This window comes from Rhea americana, unplaced genomic scaffold (genome assembly GCF_003343005.1).
Source record: "Rhea americana isolate MKP2758 unplaced genomic scaffold, rheAme1 scaffold_101, whole genome shotgun sequence".
Lineage (NCBI taxonomy): Eukaryota > Metazoa > Chordata > Aves > Rheiformes > Rheidae > Rhea > Rhea americana.
The window spans coordinates 927,295-948,988 of record NW_028185051.1 but is presented as its reverse complement, the minus strand read 5'-3'; the positions used below and the strand labels follow the sequence as shown (position 1 = coordinate 948,988).

General features: G+C 39.6%; 1 protein-coding gene across 2 annotated transcripts in view; it reads left to right on the top strand.

Annotated features, from left to right (window-relative positions):
* Nucleotides 1-6,538: 6,538 nt before the first annotated feature.
* The window catches only part of HLCS (holocarboxylase synthetase), a 132,437-nt gene continuing 117,281 nt past the window's right edge, over nucleotides 6,539-21,694 (top strand). Inside the window, exons 1-5 of one of the 2 annotated variants that reach the window (XM_085304714.1) lie at nucleotides 6,539-6,806; nucleotides 10,277-10,429; nucleotides 13,015-13,177; nucleotides 15,931-16,883; nucleotides 19,993-20,175. In XM_085304714.1, the coding sequence (XP_085160840.1) occupies nucleotides 6,573-6,806; nucleotides 10,277-10,429; nucleotides 13,015-13,177; nucleotides 15,931-16,883; nucleotides 19,993-20,175 (1,686 nt within the window). In that variant the 5' untranslated portion in view covers nucleotides 6,539-6,572. The remainder of the gene's footprint in view (nucleotides 6,807-10,276; nucleotides 10,430-13,014; nucleotides 13,178-15,930; nucleotides 16,884-19,992; nucleotides 20,176-21,694) is intronic. The other variant, XM_085304724.1, reaches the window with a different exon arrangement.

Sequence of the window (21,694 nt, the reverse complement as noted above, 5' to 3'; positions counted from 1 at the left end):
AAGTTATTTTTTCATGTTCTTTAAAATATTTGTCCTTGCTTTGACAAATAGCCATGGTTTAAATTTAAAGACCAAAGCCACTAAGTGCTGTTCTGGGAAGGGCTGAGAATATAGAATTGAGGACTTGCAGACTAAATTTGTTCCCCCTCCCCCAGCATTCAAATATTGTGTAATATTTGTAAGTACGTAAATATTGTATCTCAAAGGAGGCAGTATATGCATGCTCTCTATAAATCAGAATGAAGAAGAAGGTGAATAATATTCAAGTAGGCTATGTATTAAATAGGCAGAATGAGTCCCAAGAAAAAATAGCAAACTTCTTAAATAACCTAATATGTGATTAAGTATCTTGCTGCATTACAGACTTAAATACACATAAGTAATTACATTAACTAAGTTTCATTTAGGTCTAATTTAGCTTTGCAATTGAAAGGGAAGTGTACATTTCACAACTGATGTCTATGGTCCTGATACTGCAATCAGATCCGTATGTGAGGATAACTGATTTACAACCCTAGACAGAATCTGCCAACATGGATATTAGTGCAGGAATGAAGCCTAAGTTACTAGCGTATAGCTCTCAGGGAAATGAGAGCTATTTCATCTTTATCTTTCAATAAAGCCCTACAAAGCCATATTTATCACAAAATTATTGGAAATACATATTTATTAAGAAGCTATAATATAATTGAATGCAACTGCACATAGTATTGTAGAAAAACTGCCAGTTAATATTACATTATTGTACTAATTAAGTTCAGCTCACATCTTTAACAGGTGTGCTCGTGGAAATCATTAGCTAAATTCAGGTCGCGGAAGTGTAGAAAATGGTTTATTCCACTAAAATATCAGCAGCTGTAATAATGTTTGATCTCTGGTTTCTACAAAAAGCCAGCAGTTAGGCCATTTATAGTTGTCTAATTTTGAGAACTATATTACTTTTTGCAATATACTTATTTTTAATATGAGAAGCTGGATTTTGATGAAGAACACTTCACAGAATCTGTTTGTGTTACAAATGCTTGTCTATTCCCTTCCCTATTTCCAGAAGCGGAGAATATTTCTCATACTTCTGTCAGTACCCGAAAATAACTTTGACAGCAAGACTTGATCCTGACTGTATAGAAATTAAGAACTGTGTACTGAGAGAGAGAGAGAGAGAGAGAAAGAAAGAGAGAGAGAGAGAGAGAGAGAGAGAGAGGAATGGCCCAGAAGATAATTATTTTGTGTCATTTGTTTTTTATGTCTTTGTGGGAAACATATATTACTCAGTTTTCTTGTGAAAGAGCATTTATGCATTTGCACGAATAGAGAAGAATGTCGTATATAAACTGGTGCATGAAGAGACAAGTTAGCTCTAAAGAGTTTATAGTTTTAAATATCTGGCATTAATAGGCATTTATAGTCAATAATGGCATGCAAAGTCCTTCAAAGAGGTAGTGTTAGAAAAGCTTTTATGTCACAGAGAGAGGGAGGAGGAGGAAAAAAAGTCACTTACAAAGCCCCAGCTAGGCCATTCCATGGAATGCATTTCATGCTATTCCTTTGAAGCCAGAAAAGGAAAGACTCCTTCACACGCAGGTTACCCAGGGGAGTTGGCTCCCTGTCCAAGTCACCGACTTCAGGAGTCTTCCTACATTGACTTTTTAAAGAGCCTGAGGAAATTTAATCCGTCTAGACTGAAGATGGCCTTTGTGAAAAAGTCTCTGTTTTGGGGAGAAGGGCTCAGCCACCTTGCAGGCAGAAATTCAAAATTAAGCCTTATTCACTTTCTTCAGGGTTTACCAAATTCTCTTTAAACAAACTCATGTTACTGTTCTTCCTCTTGCAACATATTTCTGTAATCTTTTCTCTGTAATAAAAAGCCAAATATTCTGGGAAGTCTGAGAGCTAGGATTACTCACAGTCTCTTTCYAAGGCTTCCTTCCACCCTTTCTTAAGGAAAAATTGATTGACGTAGTTATTTTAGAATATCTATTTTAGGCGTTTTCCAAGTGTGTACCAGGCCTTGACTTCACAGTAATAAAAAAATAATATTTTTTAATATTAAACACTTACCTTTTTAATCAAAGTGTGTCATGATTAAGCCTAAGGTACATTAGGAAAGAAACTAGGATAGGATATCTAAAGCACCTTTATTGACTTCCACTTGTTCTAATGGGGAATCAGAATCATAGAATCATAGMATCAGTAAGGTTGGAAGGGACCTCTGGAGATCATCTAGTCCAACCTCCCTGCTCAAGCAGGGTCACCTMGAGCATGTTAGACAGGGTTGCATCCAGRYGRGCYTTGAAYATCTCCAGAGAAGGAGACTCCACARCYTCTCTGRGCAACCTCTTCCAGKGCTCCRTCACTCTCACAGAGAAGAAATTCCCCCTCACGTCCAGGCAGAACTTCCTGTGCTTCAATTTCTGCCCATTGCCTCTTGTCCTGTCACACGGGACAACTGAAAAGAGTTTGTCCCTGTCCCCTTGACACCCTCRCTTCAGAATGCGCCAGCATTTTACTCTGTAGAGACTTGGCTTAAAAACRGCAACTGTTTTTGCCTGTATATTATTCTGTTTTAGATTCTCTTGTATGTATAACTAAGTTTGGATTCAGTTTTCTCATATATTCACAAACTTTTCCAGGATAAAGAAGCCTTAAAAAACAAGGACCAAAATATAGKTGACTGCATTCAATGTCACTGCGGGATTAAGCAAAGTATGTTCTGCATTGTCCAAAGGTTATATAAACAGTAGTGTTTTGYAGTGTGCTAAAAAAGTCAACAATGAATGTCCTGTTGCACTGTTACCGAGAAAGTGAATTCCAAAGCTGAGAGCTTTCTTTGGAGGATTTTACTTTGCTTGTTTTTTGTTCTTTTGATGTGCCTGTGCAAGTATTTTGACTTTCTGCATAAGATAAAGTCACACAAAGAAGCTGTTAGGGCTTTGTTCCTCTCTCTGCAGAGTAGGTACAGGATATAGTAGTAGCACAAGGCTGAATAATTCCTAAGTTTGTGATGGGGGGAAAGAATGATTTAAGCCCTTTGCCCTTCCTACTGGAAATGTCAACTGTTTCAGCCATGTGTTGTGGAAATCAATTTTATATCAGAGATTCCTACCATTTTTAATAGTCTTCTGCTGTGGGTGCACATTTAAAGAAATAACAATGGCTGTCTGTCACAGTAGTGGTGTTTTTTTTTCCCTCCATATTGATGCTTGCTGCAAAATGTGCAGGACCAATTAGTTTCACAGAATCACATGGAATCATAGAATGGTTGAGGTTGGAAGGGACCTCTGGAGATCATCTAGTCCAACCTCCCTGCTAGGCAGGGTCACCTAGAGCATGTTCAACAGGGTTTCATCTAGGCAGGCCTTGAAGATCTCCAGAGAAGCAGACTCCACAACCTCTCCGGGCAACCTCTTCCAGGGCTCTGYCACTCTCACAGGGAAGAAATTCCTCCTCACATTCAGGCAGAACTTCCTGTGCTTCAATTTCTGCCCGTTGCCTCTTGTCCTGTCACACGGGACAACTGAAAAGAGTTTGGCCCCATCCCCTTGACACTCTCTGTTAAGATATTTGTATATACTGATTAARATCCCCCYTCAGTCTTTTCTCCTCCAGGCTAAACAAGCCCAGCTCTCRCAGCCGTTCCTCATAGGGCAGACGCTCCAGCCCTCRGATCATCCTCGTAGCCCTACACTGGACTCTCTCCAGTAGCTCCATGTCTCTCTTGTRCTGGGGGGCCCAGAACTGGACACAGSACTCGAGATGAGGCYTCMCCAGGGCTGAGKAGAGGGGCAGGATCACCTCCCTCCACCTGCTGGCAACACTCYTCCTAATGYACCCCAGGAGACCATTGGCCTTCTTGGCCACAAGGGCACAATGCTGGCTCATGGTCAATCTGTCATCCACCAGCACTCCCACGTCCTTCTCTGCAGAGCTGCCTTCCAGAAGGTCAGCCCCCAGCTTGTACTGGTGCCTAGCGTTATTTCTCCCTAGGTGCAGGACTCTGCACTTGCCCTTGTTGAACCTCAGGAGGTTCCTCTGTGCCCAACTCTCCAGCTTGGCCAGGTCTCTCTGAATGGCAGCACAGCCCTCGGGTGTGTCAGCCACTCCGCCCAGTTTGGCATCATCAGCCAACTTGCTGAGGAGGCACTCTGYCCCCTCATCCAGGTCACTGATGAACAAGTTGAACAGGATGGGACCCAGTACTGAGCCCTGGGGGACTCCACTAGCCACAGGCCTCAAATTAGTCTCCAAGCCACTGATGATGACCCTCTGAGCTCTGTCTTTCAGCCAGTTCTCAATCTACCTGACAGGCCACTCATCTAACCCACACTTCCAGAGCTTCTCTAGGAGGATGTTGTGTGAAATAGTGTCAAAAGCCTTGCTGAAGTCAAGGTACACAACGTCCACTGCTCTCCCCTCATCTACCCAGCCAGTCATTCCATCAGAGAAGGCTATCAGATTGGTTAAGCAGGATTTCCCCCCAGGGAATACATGCTGRYTACTMCTGACCACCWYCTTYTCCTCCAYATGYYTGGAGATGACATYCAGAATGAGCTGTTYGATCCCCTTTCCAGGGATGGAGCTGAGGCTGACCAGTCTGTAGTTGCCTGRGTCCTCCTTCTCGCCCTTTTTGAAGACTGGAGTGACACTGGCTTTCTTCCAGTCCTCAGGCACCTCTCCAGTTCTCCACAACCTTTCAAAGATGATAGAGAGCAGCMTTGCAACAACATCCGCCAGCTCCCTCAGCACTCGTGGGTGCATCCCATCAGGGCCCATGGGATGACTTGCTGTCARGTTTGCCTAAAAGATCTCTAACCTAATCATCTTTGACCTAGGGAAAGTCTTCCTTTCTCCAGTCTTTCTCTCTTGTCTCCAGGCTCTGGGATTCCTGATRTCCTTAGCAGTGAAGACTGAAGCAAAGGCAGCGTTCAGTATTTCTGCCTTCTCTGTATCCTTCTTTCCCAGGGCCCCCACTCCATTCAGCAGTGGGCCCACATTTTTCCTAGTCTTCCTTTTGCTACTSATATATTTGAAGAAGCCCTTCGTGCTTACCTACAATGCCCAGTGTGTTGTTGCYGGAGATCCATTTAGGAAGTTGACAGTTATTTTAGAATATCTATTTTAGTAAATTTCCMAGTGTGTACAAGGCCTTGGCTTCACAATAATAAAAAAGAATATGCCTTCATGTCCTCTTCTGGAAATGACTGCTACATATCATTCAGCTACMACTTCTAATGTTAGTGTCTGCTTCYGTYTTCTAACCTTTCTGACTTTTTCCTCGTTTTTTCCCTCTCTCTTCATTTACCCCCCAAATCTCTGCCAGGATCAAATTGATACAGGTATTCTTATTACAGAGCTGAATGCTTGGGATTGCATCCTTATTTATATCAGTGGTCTAGTCCAAAAATAACTTGCACGCATAGAGCTACCAGAGGAGTAAAGGATGCATTGTAAAAGTTGGCTGCTGTTTCTTCTGCGGTGGCAGGTTGTGCCTGTATTAAACATAGCGATACATGATACATGCATGTGATACAGTTTTATTCCCCAGCACAWTCTTCTTCGATCCTATTTCAATGACCAGCCTTTGAGAACAATGATTTTATGTTTTTCTTTCTGTGAACCGGACTGCGTCAAATGAATCAACTGAAATCAAATGTATTGGTTTGTGGCTGTTTTGCCCTCTGGTGGCTACCCTAAAACAGGCAGSAGATGCGAAGACTGGTGTTCTAATTACTGTGTTTGTAACAGAGAAATACGCTGCTTCTCTAAGATACGATAAACTCTGAGTTAAAGGATGGCAGTGTGGTGTCGTTTTCGAGGAAGACGAGAATTGACTCTCTTGCCACATGGCAACAAGCAGTAGGTACTTTGGCTCCCAGACATGCTTTTCTGGGACCAACAGCAGTAAGGCTACGTGGCGGGGCAGCAAACCGGTTTCTACAGCAGACACGCGAGTTCAGTTCTCCGTATCACAGCCGCAGACACCGTGGAGAGTGATGCGTGTGAGGCACTGAGCTGAAGGGGGCTGACGGGCAGAGCCCGCGCTGTTGTTACGGCGACGCTACGATTCATTGTCACATTCACCCCAAAATCTTAACGGTGTTAAGATTTGGAAGCAGAAGTTCAATGATCCTTCGAGACTTTAATTATCAGAGAAGAATAATGCTGGGGACGTGCTGATGTTAACTGAAAGTATCATTTTCAGACGCAGGCTGTTATTCCCGTAATCGGGTGGTACTTCCCGGCAGCCTTTCCCTCATTTGCGGGTACGGGGAAGGACACGCGAGGGAGGTGGGAGGGAGCTGCGAGGCAGACGGCCAGTAGGTTCGTGGAAGGAAATCAGCAGGTGATGGCAAGGGGAGAGGGAGGAGGGGGGGGAGAGGGAGGAGAGAGGAGGGCGAGTTGGGAGAGGAGGAGGGGAGAGGAGCGGGGCGGAGAGGAGCGCGGGGGGGGGGCAGTGGTGTGGGCGTGGCCTCCCCCGCTTCGGCTCGGCGGTTGCCGGCCGTTGGGAGGCCGGGCCGCCGCCGCCGCCGCCGCTGGGGGGGGGAAGGGGCGGGCCGGCGGCGGGGGTGGGCGCCATGCTGATCACGCTCTGCTATCTCTACCTATGGGCGCGCTGGGGGCTTTGCTCGGCCGCGCTCATCCGTCGCACCGTGCGCCGCCTCCACCGCTCCCGCTGCTCTTTCACTTTCTGCTGCTGCGCCGGCCCGGCGCCACCGCCGCCGACCCGGCAGCCGCGCAGGCAGGTGCCGCCCGAGGAGCGGGTCTGCCTCCGCGTAGGGAACAAAGTCTTTTTCACGGACGAGACGCAGGTACCGCCCGAGCCGCGGAGCGGCGGCCTCGGCCGTTGGGGCGGGGCGCTCCGCGCGGAGCGGCCCGGAGCCGTTGGGGGGCGAAGGAAGCGGCGTCGCCGGGAACGGCCTGCGGCGTTACCATGCCAACGGCGGCCGAGGCCTGACGGGGAGCGGGGCAGCGGGTGCGCTCCGGGCCCAGGGAGAACTGGGAACAATAAATACTTGCTCTGGACGTAGATAAGACTAAGGCAGTTGCCCTAATGTGGGAAACGTTAGTATAGCTGTAGTTACCTATGGAACTAGTATAGGTTGCGGGCTTGGAGGTGAAGGGCTGGGAAGTGCTTTTACTACGTGCGTGTAAAGCACAGCTTTGAAAGTACAGCTACGGCTATCGGAGTTTCTAGCTAGGAGAACTTGCTAGTATTTTCCTGCTAGTAACATCCTCTAGCACATATAAGGCTTTAGCTTAAAAATGTAGAGCATACTTATGCATCCAGATGTTGGCGTTAGAGATTTAAAACTTAGTTGAATCTGGTGGATTCTGAGTTCAGTTTTTAGCTACGAAGAACTGCATGCTTCTCTCAGTACAAAAATACTATTTTAACTTGTTACCGAAAACTGGAAAACAAAAAATCCTTAACACCAATGCAGTGTTAAGAAGCAGGCATTCCTTTAATGGGCAGCGGGGACGTAGCAGATCCTTCCACCTAATATGCCCCAGGAGAACATGAATCGTTGAGCTTATATCTGATACCCCTCATACATACTCATTACAATTAATTTGAGTATTCATTACTTTTCCAGGAATTCACGTTTATATTTACATACCGCTCCCTAACAAGTAGATGGTGAAATAGCAGGGTGGGGGGAGGCTGTGATAGACCACAGCAGTGAAAAATGCTATACTTGATATCTTCTTTGACTTTGCATCTCACAAAGCAAAACTGAAAGTAAGCTTGCTTCCAACTGTTCAGACTGAAAACGGGACACCTCTGTCTCTTGCTCCACCCCTGCAATACAGTACATGTGTACACACACACACACACAGTCTCCATCGATGTGTTCAGAGGAGTTCTGTATAAAATGTTCTGGATTATTGTTTTGCAAATCATACAGCAACTAATCAATGTTGTTCTTTTGGTTTTGAAAATTTATCTGTTCCTTTTTCCTTGTCCACTAAGCACTTTTTGTTTTCCTCCTCCTGACTGTAATGTTGTTCATGCAGACTGACTTTATAAACTTGTCAGTTTAGTTATGTTTATGGGAATTGCAAAACCCTCTAGGGAACCATGTTGTGGCTTGAATTTTGGTATAAAGAAATGTTTTTATCTCCTAAAAATATGCAATTAATGTTATTGGTTGTATTTGACTCGTAAGTTTCTGTGAAAGATGTCTACCAGTTAGAGCGTAAAGTTATCAGAACAAGGATTGCATGTCTGAAGTGGATTGCATTTCTATACATGTATCTTTATGTATTTGTACTGCATCTCTCTATATTCCCTAGCCTGGCASCAGGATTCCAGTAAATTTGAGTGTGTGTAGTGAAGAGCAAATTGTATTTTTTTTTTTCTTGCAAGTTCATCTATTTATCCAAAAATTTTTCAAAAGACACCTATTAGCCTATTTAAGTAAGCTTACGTGTATGTGTGTGTGTGTGTTGTTGTTTTTAAAAAAAAACTTTGATATTCAGTAGAGTGAGAATATGAGGTTTCTCTCCTAACTGGATTAAAGTTAGAGGCAGGATCAGTGCAGAACTCTCTTGCTACTTCATCCATGAACATTATGAAAAGAAAGAGATACATTATCATGCTTTTACAGCTTCTTGGAAGTTAGTTGAGCTACTTTGCTTTTGAAGTAGGTATAACTGCATCTGGGTTGTGATCGGTAACTTCCTTAAGATAAGATACCAGCAAGTCGTAACTGGTGACCTCAAAAGATTTTTTTTGACCTTTCATCAAATCAGGTATTTAAGGTAATTCACGAGTTCAGTTTAGTTGGCTTTCTATGGAAAGTAGCTGTTTGTTCTTTCACAGCTTCTGTGCTCAGTAAAGTTGGCTGGATTGGCAATCTATCCCATTACATCCCCTGTAATTTTACTTATTTAAGCAAGACATAATATTGCGCTGTTTCCATTTAGATATGCACAAGTGTGCACACACTTGGTGTGTTATAGGGAAATCTTGTAGAAAATTGCTGAAAGTTAACAAAATGTATGTTGATTTGACTTGTTTCTAGTTTAGTARTATGAAAAAATCTATTTCTTCTAATGCTTACTGCTTTTAAAGTATAACAGAAAAAATAAGTTCTAGGCAATATCTGGATAAAATTTGATGCAGTATCATATGGGAACAGATAATGTTCATCTAAAAGAAATTCTAAATACATAAAGCCTCTTCTTTGGTCTGCTGATGCTAGCTGTTGAGCTTTATTTTTTCCTAGATGAGAACCAGAGAGGAAACAGTTTTTATAATTTAATGAAGAAAAGCATTTACCCAATGATTTGCTTAAGGGCAGACTTAAATTTCTGAATATGAATTTTTTATTTTAACCTCTGAGCTGCATACTGAATGAATAATTTAGGTGCTAATACATGAGGACATGCATATGCTACTCTAAAATAATGTACCCTATTTCTTTTTCTTTCTTTTTTCTTTTCTTTTCTTTTTTTTTTTTAAGATTAATCCTGAGGCTATTTCCACAAAATATAACTGCATTTATGTAACCAACTCTCAAAAAAACCCTGAAACTTTGCAATTTAGGTAAATCAGATACCTTGAAAATTAGACATGTATAATATATGGCCCTTGGGTCACTTGTGACTTGCAGTGTGATTGGCATTTCGGCAGACAGGTTTAGAGACAGTGTGTATTATTTAGCCTGAGGCTGTATGTTTCTTAAAGGGTTATTATCCAACTAGATTGAAAACCTGTTCTAACTGCTAGTCAGTTTAGAGGGGCTGTATTGACTGGCTAGGTATGTTGTGACTGCATTCTTTGTCCTTGCAAAGTAGCAGACAGTTCCCCTCCGTTGCCAAGAATAAAGAGAGAAGCAGCAGAGGCAGTGGTTTGTGTAGGGAGAGGGGAAAGGGGTTTTGGAAGGAGGAGGCAGGGTAGACTGCAGTAAATGGGAACGGAAGATTGGATTGAATGAGAGATGYTGCCAGTAGCAATGTTAAAATGCCCCACAAAAGCTCACAGTGCCAATGGTACAGTGACTTTTAGTGGCCCACTCAGTTGTGTACTTCTGCTGTAAAGCTGGTATCTGAATTATCAGGGAAACTCAGGTTGTCATTTTTAATTTTACTGCTGACATGTTCCTGCTTAATGGTCCAGACCTTTACCCCTTTTACCTCATGGGAAGTGTGAAGTTGTAGAGACTGTTCATTTAAGGTTAAAGGGTCAGGTTTGAAGTTAAGCTGGGAATGATTAAAACATGAATTATTAAATCAAATTTCTATATAGTTACTTTTTCTTTCCTGTTTCTTTCAGTCCCTTGAGGATTTAAACAGGTGGAGTCTACTTCTCATTTCTCCTTTTATTTATCCTGATAAGTTACTTGAAGCAGAACACATAGCTTTTGTGACAGAAAGCATTTCAGCTCAAACAGATAATTTGCAGAAAATACCTGCCTGTTCRAAAGAGGTAAGCAGCTCAGTTTTTCTTGCATGGAAGGTAGTACTTTCTGCAATTCTGCAGACATTGATAATGCAAGTTCAAAGGCAATAGTCCAGACTAAAGACGAAATTGAAGAAAAAGACTATTTTTTTTGTTCATTGTTCTTCTGTGTACATCTATGTTCTAGAGAAATGTCTTTAATTCTCAGCTAACTCTGGCAACCAGGTGTCAGCATAGACAGCACAGAAACAGACAGCTCCTGTGATCTAAGATGATTTCTAGGTAGAAAAGCTATTCTTTGTAGAGCTATTGGTGATTGTGACCATGTTTTTGAAACTAAGCTGGTCCCAGAAAACGAGAGTATAAGAATTTCTCATATCTTACTGAAAACCGGCCTTTCATTCTGTATTCTGACAGAATTTTGATGAAGGCTTCTAGTTCTAGTAGGAAAGCTTGGACTATTTGGAAATATTCAGGATTTTGGTTCTGTTGTGAAGCAGATAGTCCTTGGAGTGTATTATGAGGTGGATTCCAGGTTGTGTTTCTTTGCAATAGCACTATTTTGTGAGGCATTTTTGTGAGAGATTTTGTCCTCCTTCAGAACTGGTCAGTAGTAGTGTGAGCCGAAGTGTATGCTGTAACTTCGGAGCTGGTATTTGGTTGTGGAACAGTGCCATGGAGATGACCTTTCAGGTGCTGGAATTATAAACTGACTGGTTTTGCTCTCACCAATGAGTGGTCATTATGTGAGGATAGAACCTGAGTGATATACCTGGCCTAAATTTGAGTCTTGGCTTTCACCAATTGTCTGTTCTGGTGTGGCTGGTTTGAAGCTAGCACTTCCTCTTGTATTGCGGAGTTGGGAGTTTAGCCCCTAAATTAAAGCATACAGCTGACCCTGTGGCAAATGCCAAGATACTGCCCACATATTGCTATCTTTCTATCTTTTTGAAATAAGATCAATTACTAAGGATAGGAATAGATGTTGAATTGGAAGGTACCTAGCTGGTTTTCTTGTTAGGTATCCAGTTAGGCCACAAGTATGAGTATGGATTGGATGTCATYATCTGGGCTTTACTAGTCAGAGACTGTTTTTGCTAATGACTTAGTAGGTGTACGTGACCGTTAAGGTTGTGTGAAATCTGAGCTTCCTTGAACTTGTCTAAAGGGAATATTGTAAAATCAAAAGTCAGAGTTAGATTTTTGGATATTATGTATACTGTTTATTGCAGTAGATTAAAAGGTAAATTTAGCTGATTTTCTTATAAGTTATGAACAAGTAAAACGTCCAAGAGCTCACTTTCATTTTATATATTYGCAACACACTAAATACAGTAAGAAAAACACATTTTTATCATGTATAGGGATAAACAGCTGAACTTCATGAAAATAGTTCAGTGATGATGGCTATATGATGAGTTGCTATATGGAAACTGCACTGTTTTTCCCTGTATTTAGAACACRTTACATGAGGAAGTCTAAATTTTTCTTAGGTCATGGAAACAGGTGATGCTTCGTTGGCTCTAAAAACACTTTCACAGGAGAACAGTTATGTTGTATATCCTATGGAGGACAAGGGCTGTGGAAATAAAACAATGTTTATAAGCATTCCTTTCCAGCTGTGAATCTGCAGACAGATTTCTAGTCTTTAATTAGTATGTCTGCCATTCAAAGCTCTTTTCTTTTTGTCTTGTTGTGGCTTTTATATTAAACTTGCTATTTGTTCTTCAAGCCAGTGGAGTTGTTTAGTTTGGGTTTAACAAGCCTTCTCTGAAGAGAAAAACCCAASTGTGGCACTTTAATGGTTTTTTTTCTGCTTTCCTAGAGAACACAATTTTTGATGTAGATAAGTAACTTGAATCTTTTATGTTTTTAGTTAATGTTTCTGACAGATTAAATTAGTGTGTACTTTTTAAAAACTCTAGCCATTTACTTTGGCTGTTTGTATTCTTTGAATAATGTGTATTGAAAGTCATCTTAGAAAAACAGAAAAAGATTTTACTTACAGAGCATCATAATGCTTTCATGCGATTTTGTATGTGTTACTTGAAGCTTTTATGGCCTTGATTTTTGGGAAGGAAGTATCTGTACTCCCTTTTCTCTTTCAATACTCAGTTTAGGCATTGCTTTGCTTGCTTCTCAGGACAGAATGAAAATCAGCTCCTGTAGGTGGTACTGTTTGCTACATGACTTTTCCTGAGTAGTGATCTTAGAAACTGTTTTGGTTGTGTTCAGTCTCATAGGTTGACATTTGTAGTCATGAAGGATGCACTTTTGTGTGGAAGGAACTGACAATTTAAATTTTTGTCTTTAGTTGAGATGTTTTGTTCAGTAATGCTATTAGCTGTATTAGTTATTTTAAACATGTCAAGCATCATAGAAACAAATCTTAAGTAATTCTGCTAATTTAATATTTTATAATGCTAGTAACTATGTTTTTTTTTTTAAAAAAAATAGCTCAGTCTTTAAAAATATTTAAAAATACTTMTAATCTTTGAATTTTGCCAGTTTTTGCTATTTTGGTTTGTTAATGTCTCTGTATTGGCTCTGCCTATGTGTAAGTGTTTTTTGTAACACTGTGAGTCTAAAAAACATGCATGTGTTATCCTTAGGTTGTGAAGTGGTCAGACTATTGCTCACCTTTGGCCTATAAACCTGGTGAGCCTTATAAATTAATTGCTGAAGCAAGCATTGATAACTTCAGTAACCTTGGAATCGCGTTCATGGAGGACAGGCTTCAGATGGATAACGGAATGGTGCCACGCAAGATTGTTTGTAAGTATGTTAACGCACTGGTTTTAATGGCAGAATGTATTGTGTTCTATGGTTATTCTAGGATTGTGCATAAAATCTTTACATCTACCCAAAAACATGGTTTTGTTTTGTTACGGTGTTCTCTTCCTGTTGTTGTTCTAGGCAGTTCACCACTGTCACGTTACTGTATTTTGAACTTAAAACTGCCAAATGCAGAGATCCTTGAAAAGTCAGACCACTTCTTGAGTGAGTTGCTTTTTACAGAGCATGTCACAAATGCAGCATCAGAAATAACAGTAAAAAATGTTCAAAAACTCTTGAAATATTTTTTCCCTTTGTGTTAAYGTTCAACAGCCACTGCCAATGCCATGATATTAATTAACCTCAGTAAGATGAAGTCCCTCAATACTCAAGATACTGTGTTATGCTTTTGCAAGTATGTAAGTGTATGAACACAAAGATGAAGATAGAAAATACTATCTCTGTAAGTTGTGCACATAAGTCTGTTAGATCAACTGATGTACTTGCAAAAATTAGAAAAGGTTTTGGGCAAATACTCTCTTTTGAGGTTTGAAATAAAAGTATCTTCAAAGCTAAACAGGTTGAGAATGACTGCTCAGTTTAATTTGATTGTGTTAATGTGTTAGCTCCCTGACAGAAAAGCTAATGGGTACTTTCTGAGTGGAAGAGGAAGAATTATCAGAAGAAGGTGGTGGGGGGGGGTGTCATTGCTAGTTGAATTTTGGTGGATAGTTTACTTGTTTAGGAGGTAATTTTATTTAAATCAAAACTGTTAGCAGTTTTGTTCTCATTAGCTTAGTAATGTAGGTAGAAGGGGAGAGAGTTCATGGCCAATCCTGCAAAACTGGAGAAAAAGGAAATAGTGTAGTGGCTCCATTTGTAACACTTCTTGAGTGGAGTTTTCTGGGCTTTGGGACATTCAAGGTTTAGCTCCCAGACCTTCATGAGATTTGAACATTTTTTCCTTAACGATTTTAAGAATGCCATAATAGGCAGTTTATAGGATATTGTGGATTAGTGGGCTCTGAGGGGATAGATCCACATTATGTTTTCAGCACCAGATGCCTGTTAGTTGCCTACCTAATCATGCCTTCTTGATGGGCTAATAAAAATGTGGAGTCATGAGACTCTTTATTCTTAAGTGATTTGTGCTTTTTCCTTCATTTCCNCAAGACTGTTTCTCTTCCTCCCTCCTCCCCTTAAATGTGGATCATAATGCATTGGCACAACCGAAGAATTACAGGTAGGGCAAAAATGATTAGCTAGGATGTAGGAAGGTAGGAATATGCTCCCAACTGTGTCTGAGATGAAACTTGATCTTCTCTTGATGGCGTTCTGCAAAAATAAACGTTCCCACAGGCAGGTAGTAGAAGTCAGTGTCCCAAAAGTCGTGGAGGCTTACTCACTGTGTGGAGTGCTTTTTGGCTCGGTTTTTTTTCTGGTGCTGTGTGCATGCTAAAGCTGCTCCAGGAGAACTGTAGGCAGGTGGAATTCCCTTGATGGGTATGTAGACTGGTAGCTGAGAAATTTTCCTGGCAGATGAGAAATCTTGCTTCATATTTTTGCTCCAAGTAAGGTGAAGGGGATATAGTTTCAAGCAAATTCAAGTGTTCTTAAGTGAGGAAAGTGACTAAAATTGAATCTAGTGTGCTGTATGCCAGCTGACTATTTTCTTGATCTAATTTTTCACTGAATTTCTTTGAGAAAACAAGAACAAAAATTTGACATATAGAATATTTGGCCTTGTGGGATTAACGAGGGATTCAATCAATTGTTGCTTTGATTTGAAATATTTCCATGGTTTAGCAGGTGGAAAAAAATAATTTACCATCTGAAGAATCATTTTTCTCTCCTTGTCCTTAATTAGCTTGCCCTTTAAGTTTTACACTAACAGTAATTACCTTTGATCTTCTTGTCTTATTTGAACTTCCTAGAAATACATTAAATAAATAAATACATGTTAAGATACTTATTTATTTATTTTTAAGCAATTGCTATTTGTCTCTGGRTTCTTAGCTTACATGTCTTGATACGGAAAGGTATGTCTCCTTTTATACAGCTTGGAAATGGTTCAGGCTTTTACACTCCTTTTTCTTACTTGTGCCAAATGTTTATTTTGCTGCCTTTAGTAATGCAGAAAACATGGTTCAGTGTTTCCATCTTACCCAGTATCATCACTTTAATAGCTTTTTTTCAAAATAATTAATTTCAATGYAGCAGCATACAATTTTTCACCCTGTATTCCTGCATTCCTTAAGAGGCCAGTATTTTTCCATAGATACTTCCCTTGCTTGCTGTCCTTTGCCAGTCACAGAGGTACAGGCAAAATCACATAAGCTGACACATTTGTAAGATAGCCTCCTTACTTTCCTATCCATAGACCATTTTTCTGCTAAGGATGACACAGAGTAGCACTTTTGTTTTATTTTTGTACAAATGTGTGCACTCACGATGAACCTTAGAATTTTATATTTAAACATTCCGTGTAAAAATTGGTTGTTGTTCTTTCAGCCAGACATATCTGAAACAAAAAGAGTTGTTAGTAGAGTAAGAGGCTTGTGTTGCATGTGTAAATTTGTTATATTCTTGGGAGTGGCAGTTTTTAGTGTATCAAATCAGTGAGCTGTTAATATTATAGATGACTTATTCTGAAATTAAAGCTAAATCCAGCTGGCATGCTGAGATAATAATACTCTTCATAACTCTTGATACATTTTTTATAACCCTTCTTTATTATTATTAAACCCTTCCAGCTGTCCATTTACAGGAATCTACTCTGAAGGAATTAGGSCAGGTGTCACCATCTGTAAAAGAGAAAAGAAGTGTAAGCAGTACACAGATGAATGAACTAACACCTGATGCTGCCTTTGGGTCTACTGCTAGATCAGGATTAGAAATAGCTGCAAGTCCAGGTGATCCAGAGTCAGAAGAGGAGAAATCTAAGCTAGAGAAAGCAAGCAAGCATGAAGATGAATCTAATAGTCTATCTGACAAAGAGAGTCCTGGAGAACATCATCACTTACATCTTTCCAGCTGTCATGAATGTCTGCAACTTGAAAACAGTACTATTGAATCAGTCAAATTTGCCTCTGCAGAAAACATTCCTGAACTTTCTGATGATTACAGTAGCAAACTGGAAGAGAAAAGTAACGACTATATAGTAAGAGAAATAAAAAGAGTAAACCTTACCGGAAAGCCCCCTAATGTCTTGATTTATGTTGGCTCTGAAACTTCAAAAATGGAATTTGAGCAGGTAAAATCCATCCTTCAGGAATGCATTGATGGAGACAGCTAYGCAATCTATCAGTTGTATGAGGAGCAAGTTCTGAAAGCTCCGTGGATTGATAATGCTCTGCTGTTGGTCATTGCCACACAGGAGCCTATTTCTGAGGAAAATCACAAACAGTTCATGAAGTTCTTATCTAAAGGTGGAAAGATTTTAGGATTTTCTTCCTCTTTTACATTTGATGATATTCAAATAAAGAGAAAGAAGAAGCTGAAGAATACTGTTCATGAATTAATGGTCTCTAAACTGGACAACACTGAAATTAAGCTAGATCTTTTGATCAGTGGCTGCGTTTTTGAGGGAATGAAGGAAAATATTGGCAAAGTAAAGCTACTGAGTCGCTTAAATAATGCTGATAAAGATATAGTTATTGTTCATCTGCCTTATGGAGACAGTGGAGGAGAAGCCATTCTTTCTCAGGTACTGTATATGTAGAGGTATTAATTGCTTATTGCTGCACTATGTTGTGATATGCTTTAAAAAAAATCATTTGTGCCTGTTGCATGCTTTATGGGATGCTTGCTGGGATGATTGAAATGGAGAACATACGAGGAATCTGAATGCAGAACAGTTCTTATTTTTAACCTTCCTCAGGAAGTTTAAAGATAAGGAGAAAATGTCCCTGCTTCTCTGTTTCCATGTTTTATCTGTGGGGCTAAATGCATGTAGATCTTGCAGCCTCAGAGTGCGTGGCAGAGAGAGCAGAGATGCATAGTAAATGAGCACCTGCAAGAGCAGAGCTATCCTTTTCTGCACGCTAGGGGTTGCATCATGATAAAGCTACATGCTTTCAGACTTTGGGAAGTGGGAGCTGGAAGGCCTAAACTGTTGGTGAACTCAAGGTGAAAGCTTATATTGGTAACACAAAAAATTGACTTCCTTATGTAAATATGAATTATGGTGAAACAGAGTCAGAAGAGGAGGTAAAATAAAACAAACTTGAAATATGTCTCCACTTAAGTTTTAAGGTAGCCAGCCCCTTTGGAAATCTGTGAGTAGTGACTGAGAAAGTTCCAGACTCTCATAGCTGTATACAATATATAGAAAAACTGTATTGTAAAATYGTATAACTTCATGCTTGAACAAGTAACTATATGATAAAGGTTAGTCTCTGACTGCACTGAAATGCCACTATTGATTTAGGTCTGCAGGTACTTGTTTGCTAGTACTTTTCCTTTTAGTGCTGGGGATAAACCAAACTACTTAATGGTGTTTTCTTTAGTAGTGTTTTAGTTAAGTTCTAGATGGATGTTAGGTTCATGGATTGGTCTTGATATTCTGTAATGGAACTTTATTCATCTTGTTTTTTATTTATAATCAAAGTTAAATCACTTTTATTGTATGTTCTAAAAGTTGACGTGTATGTTTTCAGTCAGTAATGTGTACTTTTGATTTTTATCTGTTCCACTTATTATATCCTAAGTCTTCCTTCAGGCTGTAAACTCTAAATTCTGCACCAAATATATAGCTCAGAGGATCTCTTATCGGGGTGTGGGGGAGTGAAATAATGACCTAAAATYTTATTCATTCCTTTTACTAGTAGTAATATTGCAGCAACTGGGTGTTTCTCCATTGTTGTGATATTGTAATTTCCATTAAGAAACACACCTCTGCAAAAGGAGAAAAAATTAACCAGCTAATAAGTACAAAGGATGATAAGCTTTGTTGTTGTTGTAACTCTGTCTGCCTGAATAATATCTGAGGAAGCTTAAATATTCACAGATACCTGACTAAAGTATTGGTGATAGATGGACTGATAAAAGGTGCCCTTAAGTTCACAAAATAAATTGGTACCTTGGAAATATTCATCTAGCTGGGTCCATAATCTGTGCTKTTAGAACAAGTTGAGTAGTGTGCCATTTCCTAGCAAAACTTCTAAAATGAGCTGGAAGGATTTACATATTTCAAGGTAGCCTCAGCAGGAGCCTAGGTTTTCTTTTTAACATGGCTTTTCACTGTTATATCATTTACCTTACTTTGTATTTTTGCTCCCAAGCAACACATTGAGAAAAGCAGAGCAAGATTTATTTACTAGGAAAGTAATGGGGAAAAAACTTTATAAAAGATGCTAGCAGCTGTTTTTGTCAGTGTTTTAGCTGACAGAGAACTTTTCCAAGAACCCAGACCACTGAAGTTTTAATTGCCTACATATCTGTTAGCATATACTTTTCTAGCAATTACACAAAGCAGAAATATTTGTCAAATTTCTTCAATATTTTCCTCTCCTGACAGTTTATCAGATTAAGTCTGCTAGTGTTTTGGAAACTATTAAACGAAATAACATGTTTATAGCTTTGTGTGGGAAGTTTTACCACCCTGTGCTGCATACTTGTACTGGAAAATTGATTAGATACTCTTGCTATCCATTTCTACAAGTTGCATGATAAAACCTGCTTTGCTGTGCCATTTCAACTGACCCTTCTGCTGCAGTAAAACTTAATACTGCAGTGGGTTTCCCCAGAAAAAGGGCATTACAGTATAGCTTCAGAAAATTAGGTTAAAAGGATTAGAGTGTCATTTTATAATTTTAAATGACTTCAGTCTGGATTTGAAACGCTTTACTACTTTCTCTTCAGAGGACTGACACCGACATCAACCATTAAATATTCTGTCACAGACTAGTTATTTTCCTTTTTTCTGTTCTTTTGTTTCTTCCTCTTTTCAGGAGTTTTCCAAGAGCTTCAGTGAAGTAGATCRTATATTGAAAAGGAAGAACATGATTGAAATGTGCAAGATAGTACAAATGAGCACAGATAGTAGCTTTTGATTCTTCACAAAATGAATGTGCATATGATGGAGTACAAAGACTTGAAATGTCCTGGAACATTTGTTTAAAAAGATTGAGTTTAGACCAGATTTTTATTCTGCATTTTGTTTCTACTTTCAAACATTTGCTTCAGCCCTGAAGAGTGATTCTCTGCAAAGTATTGCTTCAGGGCTCTTAGTTAACTTTCAGACAGCAACATTTCTTTAACTTCCCTGATAGTAATTTAATTMTTTTGACATTTGCTCAGGCTGAGTTCTGCTGACCTTGTGTAACCCCTGGATAAAACTCTTCCAATGCTGATGCAATTCTGCTCTTGTGCAAGCCATAATGTGGCCAGTATTGCTGTTGTCTCTAGGATGCTAACAAATATAAAATTGGCTGCAAAAGGGAAACTTTAAGTTAGTAAGTACTTACAAGTTTGAACAAGTCCTCCAGGAAAAGACCAGTTTATTAAGAAGGAGTATTTTTTTATAGATTTCRGAGAAAATTGTCATGTATTAGCAACTGTGATCCCCAAATAGGAAGTTAAAAATGTGCTGGACTCTTCCTCTCCTGGTTTATTGGGATCATAAAGCCCTATTTGTAGATACGATATGATGAAGACATAAGAAATTTGCTTTTAAATCACATTAACTACACTAGATGGTTAAACAAACATAGTTAGTACAAAGCTGTTTTTAGAACTGCTGTGTCTGTTTCTCCTTGCAACTCAGGAATGTATAATAAACCCTTTTTTTATTCCTTTTGCATGTACCCTGCCAGGTGCACCTGGAGTTGGATATCAACTCTATAGATACCCAAACTGAAGATGATTTTAATTCACTTAAGCTGAGCAATACCAAGAGATATGAAGTTTTGAAGGATATCCTGATATCACTTGGCCTGAGTTGTGRACTAAGTGAAACTCCTGTGTTAACACCTATATATCTACTGTCCTCTGATGAGGTAAGGGTTTCTACTTCTGTTTTGATTGGTTGAAATTTAGCCTACAGGACAAATTCAGTGTTCATTTTAATATATATTGTTTCTTACATTGTTGGTGATGTTTTGATTTGGAAAAGTTTATAGATAGATAAACTATCTCTATAGATATAAATAGTTACATTCCTGCTCTATCWCTATTCTTTTACTTGCTAATAGTAGTTTTGAATCCGGTAATGGGGAAACATGGGCTCAACACTTTTCAAATGTATTTGGCTTGTATCTGTTGAGAATTTTAATGCTTATTTGCATTCTTCTGCAATATTGGAACACAAGTCACAAGCTATCTAATTTAAGCTAACTAATTTAAAAGAATTTATTTTAAAAGCAGGTGGAAAGTTCTTTGTATATTGGCAACAAAGATCAACCCAAGTTATAGAGTGGAATGGCAGACCAAAACTGATGGAGTTTTCCATCAGTTTCCCATTCCCAGAGTGAATGGGAAAGAGTATGTAGCTAGATGATACCCTTCTATCTAGCCTTCTGCTTGAAGCCACCTTGTTGCCAGCACTAGATAAGGTCAACCATTGCCCTTTCTCTGGTTTAATTTTGAAAACCTCTAAAGATGCAGATGCCACAACCTCTCTGTGCAGCCTGTTTCAGTGCTGCCATATCATTCTAAAGAAATTTTTTCTTAATGGCCAGCCTGAGCCTCTCAAGCTGAAGTTTATGATCACTGCTGCTTATTATATCATGTAACACTGCTCTGAAGCATTTGGCTCTTGTCATCCTTTTAACTCTTTTATTAGTTATAGGATATTTTTAGATTGTTTCTTAGCCTCTTCTTTGCCAAACTGAATTAGCCCAACTCCCTTATCCTCTTCTTGTTGATCATTTGCTCTGTGCCCCTAATAGTGCTTGTAGTCCCTTACTGGATACAATCCAATTTCTTGGTATTCCCCTTGAAGTTGAGGCCAAAATTGAAACACTTTTCAAATACTGTTTCATAAGCACCAAGTGAGATTCCCTTGATGTACTGGATGCAGTCTTTCTAATGTAGCACAGTGTGCAGTTTATATTAGTTGCTATGAGAGTTTGCTGAATAGGGCTGTCTGTCCCAGGAGGAGAACTTGGAATTTGTTAAATTTCATGAAGTTTCTGTTGGCTCATTACTCAAGTTCAAGGAGGTTCTCCTGGATAGATCTGCAATTCTTAATGTTGGCCATCCCCCTAACTTAGTATCATCTGCAAATCTGCTGAGGGTGTGCTCTGTTATCATTCAAGTTGTTGATGAAAATTGAATTGTTTGGGCCATGTATAGCATCTTGGAGTACTCTGCCTGTTATCAGTTGCCAGCTGTATGTCCAGCAATTAATCAATTGATTTATGTTTTTGAGAATGGGTTATAAGAAGATGAGCTTCAGGATACTTCGGTGATTGAGATGGTGCTGACAGGCTTATAGTTCCGTACTTGCACTTTTTCACCTTGCTATTCTCCTTTGGAAGATGGAAGTAACTTCAGTCTTTTTTTTTTTTTTTTTTT